This window comes from Cornus florida, unplaced genomic scaffold (assembly GCF_030987335.1).
Source record: "Cornus florida cultivar Cherokee Brave unplaced genomic scaffold, ASM3098733v1 CherokeeBrave_3.0.0_Hap2_Chr10, whole genome shotgun sequence".
Taxonomy (NCBI): domain Eukaryota; kingdom Viridiplantae; phylum Streptophyta; class Magnoliopsida; order Cornales; family Cornaceae; genus Cornus; species Cornus florida.
In genome coordinates, this window is record NW_026775580.1 from 46,783,252 (window position 1) to 46,797,583 (window position 14,332).

Consider the following 14,332-nt stretch of genomic DNA (forward strand, 5'->3'; position numbering starts at 1 on the left):
AAAAATTCTTTGTATGTCCTGGTTGTACGTATGCACCATTAATGGCTCTTCCAGAGAAAGCCCCAGATAGAGCTAGAGGGAGAGAGAAACTTGTCATTGAACCAGCCTGAAACCCTTCCCAGCTTTTTCCTCTTTAGAACTGCAAGAAAAAGAAACCCTTTATAACCCTCTTCCTCTTTACACCATCACTTTCTCTCTCTAGAGCATTAATTAACATAACTGAAACATTCAGATACATCAGATTCAGAAAGAGAGGAGAAGAAGAAGATGGAGATGAAAAAAAACTGATCAGAGCAATAAATTGCACCACTGAGGTAATCAAAAAAGCTATGATGTTAACAAATTGAAACTATTGCTTTGATCTTCTTCACTCTAACCAAAAAGCCCACCTGCATTCATGGGTTTGGGGGAACAATTTAACATAATACCACCGTCACTGAAGTTATATTTACACAGACCCACAAACACGCACTCACACACACATCATTTCCACTAACAATATCAGGCTCTCTCAGACCCAAAATAACAACCAAACATAACTTGAAAATTTTCAAAAGAAAAGAAATTGGTAAATATTAAAACTTAGATTTGTTGAATGGGGAAAGAAAGAGAGAGAGCTAACATGAGGAAGGAGGCATGAGATTCAACCCTAAATCGTCCTTTTCGAGGACTAATCGAGCTTTGTTCATCTCCATGTTCGTCGCGGAGGAAGCATACTCCGGGTGCAATCTCTTCTTGGATTGTAGAGGGACACCAAACAACTTTGTTCGGTTGTTGGGTTCTTCAATTATCTTCAAAGGGCTAGAAGATGAGTTGAATGAACCCATTTGTTGAGATTGTACTAGTTTAGGAGCTTGTTGGTGGTGATGGAATCCAATGAACTGATTCAGAGGCTTTTGCACCATTTGATGATGAGTAGTTGCAGAAGATGGTGTGGAGTTGTTATTATTACATATGACAAGTGATGATGGGTATGAGTTACTTGGCGCCACTGGCTTCACATGGTTCTGAACGAAGTAGATAATGTCATTGTATAGCTTCCTCATGTGAGCTAGCTCAGACATTAGCATGTTGTTGCTCCTCCTCAACCTCTCGTTGTCCTCCGACAGCGCCGTCACCGAGCTGCTGTAGTTCCCACCACCACCGCCATTCATCATCGAAATCGAAACCCCGCCAGTCGGAGACGAGAGTGGCGGCGAGTCGCACCAATTGCCGTTCTCGTCGGAGTCGGGCGGGGAGACGCTGACTCGGCCCGAGTAGGGGAAGAAACCCTGGCCGCCACCGCCAATCGGAGAATGGTGGTTGAGGTGGTGGTGGTTGAGGGCCACTTGTGGCTGAGATGTCTTCCTCCGGTGGATCTCACACAGCAGATGCTTCTCTCCTTTCTTGAAGAATTCGTTAGCGAACTCCCATCTATCCGGTACAATCTTTCTAAAACCCTAGAAAAATATCAAAAAAACACCACCACCCAAATCAAAATCAGTAACTTATTCATATACAGATATGTAGATGTAGAGAGAGAAAGTTAAGAGTTAGAGAGAGAGTGTGTGTGTTTACGTAGGTGTTGAGCTGGCGGACGAAGCTGGAGAAGTTGTTGTGCTTGAAGTAGTTGGGGAGGAGGTCGCGAGCGAACTCGGGAGGACGCCAGACGACGAAGGTGGTGTCGTCTTCGCCCCAGGAGACGACGTGGTCAGTGGCCGGGTCGTCGACGAGTTGGTATGTTTTGGTGAGGAAAGGAGCCGGGACTGACTTGTGAGAGTCTAGAGACAGTAAAATGCCTTCACAGTTGTCTAGCATCAGAGCCATTGTCTCTCACAAACACACACAATTATGTGTAAAATAAAATTTTGAACCACCACTTTCTACTTCTTGTTTTACTTGCTTAGTTCTAGAGTGAGAGAGAGATCAGTAGAGAGAGAGGGAGAGGGGATGGGGTTTTGGGAAGGGAAGGGAGGGTTAGTATGTGATGGGGTTATATATATATATATATGTATATGTAAATGTAATAGTGGTAATTTTTTTTTTTTTTGATAATTAATGTATTGTAAAAGTTCATCCTCCCTCGGTTATGTAGTGAGAGAGAATATGTGTCTGTCTGTCTAGGACTGTGAAATAAGGGCCTTTCAAGACAAACCCGTGACCACTTTCTCTCTCTCTTAATTCTCTCTCTTGCTTTGATTCCGCGCGCGCATACTCACTTAAAATCACGCACAAGATGGGGTGGAGGTGGAGAGCGGATATGAGAGAATTGACGGTGGAACCCCTAGTCAATTTAGCTCTTACTAGTACTACTTTTTGTTCTCTTTTTGGGAAATTCTTTCTCTCACTCTTCCTTTTTACCTTCTTAATCATCACTTTTTACTGATACTTCCACTTGCTAGCTGGTCAATACCACTGTCCTCAGTGCAATTCTATAGTGGTGTGTTTCCAATCAATTTCAGATGAGATTTATATTTATTTATTTAGCAATAAATAAATAAATAAATAAATAAAAACTCAATAAATGGATTTAATTTTCACCCTTTTTAGTTACCCTGAATGATTAAGCAATTAGGATATATGCAGGACAGACTAGTCTTGAAAGAATAGAAGATACTAATTAGCTACTTTAAAGAATAATAATAATTATTATTATAATGATGTATTATCATGATTCACATTGGCATACAAGTGATTAATTCGATAATCCTGTTAGGTGTTTTGATCATTACATGTTAATGTCTAAAGTACAAGATATTAAAACAAGGGCAAATAGATTTTTTGCATTTAGAAATATGCTCTAGTAAATGGTAAAGAAAAAAATAAAAAATATATAATTGAAAATATATATATATATATATATATATATATATATATATATATATAATACTAGTAATAAGAACTTAAAAATAATGTGTTTTATGAAGCTTATATTTCAATCAAAATTACTCAATTTATAAACAATTTAAACTTGTCACAGTTCGAATTATATCTGAACTCTTGTAAAGAATTAGGCATAATAAACTTATAAATCGAATAATCAATTAAGGTATCATCAATCATATTTTCTCCTTTTTAGACCACACTTGCTTTTTAGTGAGAATAACAAGAAGAAAGGACTAAGTTAAAAATTCATGTTTGTACTAGTAATAAAAAGTTGTTTAAGGTGATTTACTTTTAGTGTTTTGATTTGATAACTAGAAAATTTCTAATCCTAGTTTTGAAGGGGTAGTTTGGTCACAACAAAATGAAATGAATAAAGAAATGAAGAAGAAGGTGGTATCACTTCACGTCAAACGAGTGTCCTCTTTTCAATTTGTAGCTTTCCTTTTGTTGTTTAATGGCACCAACCAAACACTCTCTCAAAATTTCGAATCCCCATCATTTTCTACTACTTCTGCTACTACCTTTCTCTTGCAGATATAAGGTTATAAAAAAGGGGTGGTCACATTGAATTACGTGATGGGATTTTAAAAGTAAAGTCTCTCAATGTAGTGACGGCATACATTTCACTTCCCTCATCCTTCTACTTCCTTCTTCTAATATTGCTTCTCTCTCTCTCTCTCTCTTTCTCTCTCTAAACTTCCTTTCCTTCCTTCCTTCCTTCCTTCTTTCCTTCCTTCTTCTTCTTCTTCTTCTTCTTCTTCTCCTTAATTCTCACCCCTTCTTTCTTTCTCTCTCATAATATTCCGGACTTCAATAACATCATGCATGTAGACAAGTTTCTCTGCCCACTACCTTTACTGATCACCATTTGGCATATATAGGGCTATATAGACAGAGACCATTGGGCTATACTAGTGCTTTGAGCCTCCAACTTTGGCTTCTCTTGTGGCTCGGCTTTGCTGACGTGGCACTCAGGTGCTTGAATTATTGGACTATAAAGTTTTCATGAATAACTCGCCTAAAATATTTAAAATTACACCTTTTCCTTTCTCTGTAATGGCCCAAGGGAAAAAAAATCTGTTCTTTTACACACCTTAATTACTCTATTCTTCACCAAAGGGTAGCATCAATTTTCATACCTTCATCATCATGTAATGACACCTGTCTTGGCAAAGAGAAGCACATGAGATTTTATTGGTGAAATGCATCGAATTTCTTTGAGGTTTAGATAAATTATACACCGATATACCGTTCAACGTTTATTACTTTAACTTCAGCTGAGATTTAGTGTATGTGCTCAATGACACCCCTAGTTTATTTTTTTAATTAATTTATTTTTTTGTGGAGCACACGTTGTCTAAATTTTATAAAATGACTTTTTTGCCCTTTTCTTGTATGATATGATACGATACTTTATTATGACATAAGGGCATTACTGACTTTTTATAGTTAAAATCATTTTTCGACTGCTTATGAATGAGTTGAAGGGAGGTCAAAGTAATAAACATTGAATGATCTATCCATGTGTAATTACTTGAATTTTTGTGTCACACAATTTGAAAGAGTACGTATTCGGGGCGCCGGTGCACCAGGCTAATCAGAGTCATGCGTGCATAATACGCGTTGATGTCGCGTGCACATCACGCACAACTCTAATTAACCGAGTGCATAACGCATCAGATAATCAATTAAATTTAAAGATGGGTGGATGGAAATCTAAGCAATTAGGGTTTAGCAGTGGTAATGGATAATGGGAAAAAAGTGAGACATTGATTCATTAGTGATAAGTGCACAGTGGGAGTGGGGACATGAGATGGGAGGAAAGTGAAACAATAGGAAAATGATGAGTAATAATTTCACCAAGATACCCAACTGATTATTTTGATCATGCCTATGATACTGATCATTATTATTAGGAAAACAAAGTTACAACTGTTCTAGTTCCCCACCCCCTCCACCCTTATGATCATTTCTACCTTTCCCTCTTTCTTTTGTGGCTGTTCTCCATAATCCAAATTAAAGTTCATTGTTTTTATATGTGCCCTAGCAATCATCTCTCTATAACTTTCTTAACCTCATGCTCATTTTCCCCTTTTTTCATGCAGTTGCTGAAAATTTTTAAAAATAAAATCTCTCAGGCTTGTCTTACTTAACAAGCGAATGCTTTTCCATTTGTTAATATATCTTCACACACACACAAACATACATACATACATACATACATATACACACACACACACACACATATATATATATATATGTATGTATCATTGATTATATCATTAGTGAAGAGAGATAAGAAAATATATAAATGAGAGAGGGGATGTACGTTGTTAATTGCTAAAAATTAAGTTGAAAATTTTCAATTAGCAAACCATTTATATATTGAAAAATGATAAATGAATAAGGAAAAAAAAACCCCTCTATACCTTTAGATGGATTGATAAACTGACTTTACGTGACGATTAGTTATAAGTGTATTAAGCGTACTTTACTTTCTGATAAATGTATTTCAATTTTAAATAAAATAATTTTTTTTTTGGGTACATAAAATGATATTATTATCCTAGCTTTATGGATTTTTAAATTGGCATTGAAGACACTCTTGTCATTTTGTTTAAGAAAAAGACAAAAAAAAAAATATAGTGAATAGTGAAGTCTGAACACATATAACAAGTCTGGAATATCATCTTCTTTAATCATCCAAGGATTTCAAATTGTGTATATATGTAAATATAATAAGTTCAAATAAATGTTTTATTTAAATATTATAAGTATAGGGGAGATTGAGGGCTCAATTAATCCTCACTAGGGGCAAAAAGTGTGTGCAAATTGCTTTTCAAATAAATAAATAACTAAAAGGAATTTTGAAATATATATATATATATATGAAGTAAAAAAAGTTAATTACCTACAATATTATTATTATACAAACATTACAAGGCTAGCCCGTGGCTATTACTAAAGAATCAACTTTTATCAAAGAAAGTGTTGCAGTGAAGAAGTTTTTACTAACATGGTTACATGGCTAAGATAAAAAAGCAATATATATATATAAACATGCATATATACATATATCCAACTCTAGCAATAAGTACACCAAGACTTATAGAGGGTATGTAATGACTAATGAGAAATGAAGGTCTTTGCATGTGACTGTAGATATTAAATTATAATTTAAATTTAAAAAAAAAAAAAAAATAGAGAGAGAACACATGTCAGCTTCAAGTCCCGATATTCAATTTCAATGGGGAAATGCTTTCAAAAGTCTGAGAAGGAGACCTTCTAAACCTTCCTCTGTCTCTCTCTCTCTCTCACTCATGACCTTCTCTTTCTCTCTAGGCATACATGCTTCTTCTTCTTCTTCTTCTATCTTCTTTTTCTTCAGCTCATCAGTGTTCATGTACACACACAAACTAGTCTTACCCTTGTGTAGTACTCTGAACAGTTTCAGCGCCTGACATGGAGAGTACAGACTTCCTTTTTATTTTTTGCTGGGGCTGGCTTTGTTTATATGCCATTCTCGTGAATCCTCTTTTGTTTTTTTCCCTTACACCACATATATTTATTCCCACCACTTAATTTGCATTCCCCTATTCATGTTACATGCATATATATGGGAATATATATTTATATATATTTATGTGCATCACATGTACTAGATAGATCTTATCCTAACAATTAATAATTAATCTAGAAGTACCCACAAATTTACCTTTACCCTCACTGTTAAATTGGTCACTGATAATTGCCTCTGATTGGTTTGATTATCATAATCATGTCATCATGCATATAAATATTACATTATGAGTTCCAATTTTGCCAAGATCTATACATATTTATATATATTGTAAAGTACAAAAAAAAAAAAAAAAAAAAAAAAAAAAAAAAGCCCAACCTTACATTTTTTCAAAATAAGCAAATAAGGACATTTTCTTTAATTTGAAGATGAAAATATTTAAAAATAATAATAAAAAAATATAAAGGCAAAATAATAATAATAAAAATAAAAAAAACATCAGAGAGGAGAGAGATTATTAAAAGTATTTTGGGGTTTTATAAAAAAATTGGTACAACAAATATTAGAAAGCAATTTGTACATATTATCAAATGTCATGAATTTATACGCACATATTAAATTATAGGGGTGTTTTTTTTTTTTTTTTTTTTTTTACATTTATATATATATATATATATATATATATATATATATATATATATATATTACAAATAATAATCTAGAAAAGTCCTCACGAAATAACAATATTTACCCTCAATAGTGAAACTAGTAACTATAATTGCCTCTGATTGGTTTGATTATTATCATCATGTGGTTATGCATATAAATATGGCATTACGACAATTTTGCCAAGATCTAATATGACCATTTGATGCATGTAACTATAATTGCCTCTGATTGGTTTGATTATCATCATCATGTGGTTATGCATATAAATATGGCATTATGACAATTTTGCCAAGATCTAATATGACCATTTGATGCATTTAACATGATGAACCATTAGATTGTTTCGTTTATTATCATTATTATTATTATTATTTGGTCATGATAAACCAATTAATATATACATTAACCCTCTATTTACCTGTGGGAAAAAAGAGAAAAAACAAAAAATCATTATATAAGTTGGGTCATTGTTAGAACATAATGAACTCTAACATAACATAGATGAAAATAAAAGGTTGATGATTAAGCAAGCAATTTAGAGAAGCATATGAGCATGGAACTTCTTCATAAAGCATCTTTATTTGTGTTTGTGACTGTGTGTGTGTGTGTGTGTGTGTGTGAGAGAGAGAGAGAGAGAGAGGGCCCGGGAAGTATAGGAAACAAAGTCTGAGCTTTCTCTCTCTCAAGTTGTCAGCAACTTAACATATCCTACGGAGCCCACCACCATCACTTACTAGTTATGTGTGTATGTGTGTGTAATGTGTGTGTGTGTATATACACAGCTTGAAGAGGAGAGACTAAAGAGTCGTGGGGCAAGAAGATTCTATTCTAATAAATCTAAAAAACGCAGTGAAAAGTGAAACCACCCCCACCTCCTCTCACATGACCACTGCTGAGCTGATTCCCTTTCAAAAAACCAATCATAATTATATTATAATGGTTAACTGAGAATTTCAAGGAGAGACAACTTAAAACACAGAGCGAATAAGGATAAAACAAACCACCACCCCCTATTATTAAAAGAACTGTACTCGTATCAGTAATGTTACATCCAATCTTATATACTATTGTGTAATATATATGAATGAATACTCTCTCTCTCTCTCTCCTCTCTCATTCATTCACTTTCTCTCTCTAAGAAAAACAAAACAAATGGAAGAATCAAAAACCTCTCTATTCTATTTCTATACGACAAGCTACAAGGTTCTTTCTTCTGTCTCTTCTCGCACTCTCTTTTGTCCGTTTCTCTGACCCCTCGCTGCAGGGCGAGAAACACAACATCCTATACCCTATAAATATATTATATATATATATGTGTGTGTGTGTGTGTGTTTAAACTCAAAACTCTTATAATACTACAAAAAGATGCTATATTACTAATATATGCTACATCTGAAAATTCATATCTCTCTCTCTCTCTTCGATCTTAAATTTGAAATGAATCAGGATTATAGAAACGGGTGGTGGGGTCGGTCAAAGGGAGTTCAAATTCTGGAACATGAATATAATGTTACAGTCCATAATGGATCATGAATATATATGGTACAGTCCAAATGGATCATTGGAAAAAAATTGCATACAGAGGAGTTTTGGGGGAATTACTACATCATGAATTCGAAGTTGACACTTTCTTAAAATTGAATTTTTAAAAGAGTTGTGCTATGCATAATCAGAATGTACAACCTCGCTTGGATCTTTCGAATTTTATAGCGAGATTCAAGAGCTGAGGTAGTGTAATTGCCTACCCTCGCATATCTCTTGTCTTTTTTTATTTTTTATTTTTTTATTTTTATTTTTATTTTTTATTTAGAAAGTATTTACACTCATATATAGACTTTAACTTTTCACCAAAAGTCCATTCCAACTTTGCTCTTCACTTTATTCACCAAATGACTAGGGGATGCACAAAAACCCACTTGATTGAGCAGGTTAATTGGACCAAACCATAAGGATCGATTTTGTCAGCGTTTTCACAATTTGATCCGTCTCGGTTCTAACTTGGATGTTTGATTTGCATTAGTAAAATTGTTTTTATTTTATTTTGTTTTATTATTATTTTTTTGAAAGGTTAAATTCAATTTTATTGATATAAGAGGATAAGATTTACAGCCCAATGTGAAGGCCCAGGCAAAAAGTTACATTATAGCCCAGCAAGCTGCCAAGGATTCCAACTGAAACAGAGAAATCAAAGGGAGAAAGACAAATTCCACGATCCGGTGAGAGCAAGGAGATTAAACTCCACAATTAGCAATCTGGTGGTTCTGCCGGCAGACGAATGGGAGGCAATGGAAGGTCCCATTGCTTGGCAATTTGCTCCCCATTAATGGAGTTGGAGATGGGGAGGCTAGCAAGCTTGACTCTGACCATATCAAGAGTGCGATGGAGGATAGAGTTCTGTGACAAAGATTTCTTTTTGAAAATTCTCTTGTTACGCTCGTTCCAAACATTGTAGACAAAGAAAGAGATGGCCAATCTAGAAATTGAACTACTGTGATTGGGATAATCTCCTCTCCAATGATGCACGATCCATGAAACAAGGTTAGCCCAATTTGGTGGTAGAATGTGTAACCCGCAATGTATTTGAAGAAATGTCCACAAAGGTTTGACATAAGAGCAATTGAAGAATAGGTGGTTGTGACATTCAGGATCCTTATGACAAAGAACACAGATGGTTGAGTTAATGTGAGAAGTGCAATCCCTGTCTAAGGTTGGTAATCTCTGCTTGATAGCTACCCAGAGTGTAAAGGAGTGCTTAGGAATGATTGGTTTGGATCATACTAATGTGTCCATGGTAAGGTAGGTAGATGCTGGCTGCATTAGTAAAATTGTTCTTTTGCCAAGTAAAAAAGAAAGTGATTGGCCTTCTCGGTCTTGAACAATTTATAGGAGTGGCTACGGATCGGATCAGATTAGATATCAATCTTAATTCGATCCGCTTCCAACGGATTGAAAAAATCTTAATCCGTCACCGATCCATGAAATGGCAGATCGGATCTGTGGAATAACGGATTCCGCGGATTTGAATTTTTTTCTAAATTGTCCATTATTGTTTATTTTTTAACCATAGTCCTATAGATAAAATTTCAATTTATTAACATTAATTCATATATTTAAATGATTATTAACTAATACATTCTTAAAGGCCATTAAATGATCATTTACTAATTAAATTAACTAATACATTCTTTTAATATATATATAATATCATGGATCGGACCGAATTTTAACAACCCAATCCATGAACTATGGTGAGTCCGATCAGATTGGATTTTAACAGCCCAATAAGTGATCCGATTCGTGAACTACAAATTCATTTTTTTTGAATTCGCCACCGATCTATGGGTGTAGTAATCTTATCCGATCTAATTTGATCAGATTCGCTAATTATTTGTCCACTCCTACTATTTATTGGACAGAATTATAAATAGGGTAAAGTGCGAAAAATCCCCTTCAACTATTGGCCATGTAGCAGAAAACCCTCCTGATCTACTAATTTGGCATATAACCCCCCTGAACTAACCAATTTGGTGCAATTAACCCCGTCCGGTGATAAGCTGGTTGAATTTGACCGTGAAGATGCACATGATGGGTCATGTGACAACCCAAATTTCTTTAAATGACCATACAACCCTTTATGAAGCTAAAAAACCATAATGCCCCTTTTATTATCGTTAAATCACAACCAAACATTGTCCTATTTATGTGGTCAGAAACCCTAAATCATCTCGTTCTTTATCTTCCTCGATCAGCCACAGCTTAGGTGAAGAAATCTGTGTATCTATCTATATTGATACCCCAAATCTCTCTCTATATCTCTATCTCACAATCGTGTCTCTCCTTTTGTTTTTATCTATATATATATATATATTATTCAATCAAGAGTTATTTGAAGCTTTGTTTTGTCTCTCTATTTTTTTTTTGCAAATAATGAGTTCTATGGGTGAATCCTCTTTCAGCAATGGAATTCGTAGAGGTCCTTTCAAGAGTAGGAAATGTGGTTGTGGTATCAACTCTTCTGTATACATTTCCAAGTCCAAAAATAATTCGGGAAAACTATTTTTCAAGTGTAGTACACGTCGTTGCAAGTTTTGGGAATGACGGATTCCACGTGGTGCACAAGATGAAGATGAAGTCCATTTGAAGAATATGAAATGCTTTTGTGGTATCAAGTGTTCTGTATACATTTCTGACTCCAAAAACAATTTGGGAAAGCTATTTTTCAAGTGCAGTACTGGTGATTGCACGTTTTGGGAATGATGGATTGCACCTGCTTCTGGGAATAATGGATTGGACGAAGATGAAGTTGTACCAGCTCATCTTGCTCACGTAGCAAGTGTTGGGAATAATCAGATCCTCCTAAATGCAGAGATGAATACAGAGTTCATTGCAATTGTAAAGGGATTATTAAAGTTAAGCATAGTTTTGTTTGGGTTTTCTTTTGTAGTTTTAATTATTGCTCTTGTTCTTAAGTGAAAAGTCTGTGCTTGGAGTTAGTAAGGCTGTCTTTTATTTTGTTATACTTTCATTTTGTGTTAGGAGTTGTTAAGCAAATTCACTGAATTTGTTGTTGTAGTATGAATACAAGGCTTTTTAATTCTGTACTAAAGTTGTTAAAATGAAATGGCTATTTTGTAGTTGAAATGCAAAGCTATAATTTCTGGACAAGTTTTGAATACCACTAAGCTGCAATTTCACATATAATGCAATATTGCTACCAACTGAGCTGCAATTTGACATGCAATGCATTGCTACCAATTGAGCTGCAATTGACAATGACTTGTATTTTCTGCATTGAATACCTGGACATATATATATATATATATATATATATATATATATATATATATATATATATATGACAAATCACAATATATAATACTTGGACATATGTAATATAAAATATAGCTCAATTATAAGAAAATGTACTGAACTTCTATTACACAACCAAAGTAGCATTATAAGCTAAATGTTTCTGACTACCAATAGTATTTAGCAAACAGAACATTAAGGTTGTAAGGTTCTTCATGTCAATAGTTACAATTAGCCAACAAAAAACGTTGTTAAGTTTTTCATGTCAATAGAAACCAGAAATAGTTCAGTACTATGAACCCCCAAAAAGCTGCAAACACCTTCATTACTAACATGCATAGTCACTGTCTATCATTGACCTAGAAGATGATACTTGTGTTGATGTGAGCTGAGAAAATGGAATGTTTTGAACCTATCATCAATAACATACATAAGTGAGGAGATTTGCAAATAAAGTAGCAAGTAGAAAATAGTAGCAATAATAATAATAATAATAATAATAATAATAATTATTATTATTATTATTATTATTATCTGCAAGTGTACCTGTTGACTCTGGTTTAAAGGTACTAAAGTAGGGATTTCATTTCTAGCAAGTCTTCCTCTTCCACCTCTCATTGCCTTTCCTGTTCCTCTCACTGCAATAACTTTTCCCTTCCAAGTAGTGGTTGTCTACCTCCTCTTCTTGGTGGAGGTTTCTCAATGTGATACCTCCGGATTTTCGGATGCGGGTTGGCCAGGCCTACGCCCAAATGCTCAAGAATATCATCACAAATCGGTAATAAACGAATACAAAATACAAATATGATAAATAAGAATAAATAAAATTGTTGAAAGAAAACTAAAACGATAATCCATTAATAAAATCCTTAGAATAAATTTTTATAAATAAGAAAATATTCTGATACATCCAATCATCCAATACTAATATAATTCGGGAATCCATACTATACGGACCCCTAGAAAATCCCAATTAAACAAGTGACAACAACAACTGACTACATCAGAACACTGAAACATAAAGAAAGCCTCTATGTAAATAATCCGAAAAAGTGAAGTAGACGATCCCTGCTCAGCACGAACAATCCCTACTCCTGACGAATACCTAAAAAATGATGATGGGTCAGGCTTACAAACAAGTTCTACTCTACTACAGTCCAAGTAGAGACCCGCTACGCAAATACATCCTAGATAACTCAATAATAGCTGAATAGTCCATAAATATATAAATCCACACTAAGGGACTCTCACTGGACTACAAGGCGGTCTTAACCTGACTAGTAGGCAACATGCAAAACGCACTTGAAGTGGGCATGAGTACCTAGACCTAACAGGGTACACCTCTACCATTATAGCCAATTATGCATCCCACTGCCTATATGCTCCCAAACCATCGATCATGAGACTCAAACTTATATCGTGGTACCATAATCATATATATATAAATCCATCCAAAACCAAAGTAGTGTCGCTCAACTGTTCGTTGCCCTGACACGAAATATAAGTATGATTTAACATTATAGTTAATCCATTCCCTTATTCCAGAGTAGGTAGGATTTAACATTTTGAGCTAATCCGTCCCTAATATGCCACCATCCCATACCGGTGCATATAATCCACAAAATCCAAGAATTGATAAAATAGATAAAATAAGTAGGATTTAATATTTTAGTTAATCTATTCCCTTATTTCAGAATAGGTAGGACTTACTATTTTGAACTAATCCGTCCCTAATATGCCACCGTCCCATACCGGTGCATATTATCCACCAAAATCCAATAATTGACAGAATAAAATAAAATAATTCTTCAATTAAAATCCAGATATGAGTATAATGAAAAATCAGATATCTACTATTATACTGTAAAATATAGGAGTAAATTTATAACCATCTATTTAACTTGCTAACATGACGAGAAACAATTAAATCCTTCAAAGCCATTAACAACATGCAAATTTAATTTTAAATCTCATGACGTTCAAGTTTATAGCATGGATTAATCATTCTGGGATTTTATTATGCTTATTTAAATCATTTAAAACCATCCTTACAAGTTCAGGACTACACTGGAGCCCCTGAAAACCCAAAAATCGTCAAGATACACCTACTGGTGTATTCATAAAAGGGGAGCCGACTCCATTAAAGGTGGAGCCAGCTCCACTCCCAAAGGAACTGCCTCCTTAAAGTGTGGAGTCGGCTCCACTCCAATGGAGCCACCTCCATTGAAGGTAGAGCCGCCTCCACTCCTCCTAAACTCCATCTCCTGCATCTCCGGCGAATTTCAGTCCCTCCGTCCTCCATTGCTAAGGTTCCTAGGTGTCTGAACTAGGTCTCAACACAACCCCATCATGTATATAACACAGTATGAATCACTTATATCAATTAAAAACACACATTTATGTAACACAATCCAAGATTAAACAATTTCAAACATCACATAAAACTGTTTTAATTAAGAATTAGCATGC

At 34.6% G+C, this 14,332-nt stretch overlaps 1 protein-coding gene across 1 annotated transcript; it reads right to left on the reverse strand.

Annotated features, from left to right (window-relative positions):
- Positions 1-335: 335 nt before the first annotated feature.
- Positions 336-2,170, reverse strand: LOC132279390 (heat stress transcription factor B-4). The gene is made up of 2 exons (XM_059781348.1): positions 1,558-2,170; positions 336-1,439 (listed from the first exon to the last, which is right to left on the reverse strand). Exons 1-2 carry the CDS (start codon positions 1,804-1,806, stop codon positions 618-620), a joined length of 1,071 nt encoding a protein of 356 aa, XP_059637331.1. The 5' UTR covers positions 1,807-2,170; the 3' UTR covers positions 336-617.
- Positions 2,171-14,332: the final 12,162 nt, after the last annotated feature.

Bases quoted from the DNA above. Each gene is read 5' to 3' on its own strand.
- LOC132279390 (XM_059781348.1), bottom strand. From the start codon at position 1,806: ATGGCTCTGATGCTAGACAACTGTGAAGGCATTTTACTGTCTCTAGAC. The intron at 1,440-1,557 runs GTAAACACACAC...ATATTTTTCTAG, and splicing joins TCCGCCAGCTCAACACCTAC to GGTTTTAGAAAGATTGTACC.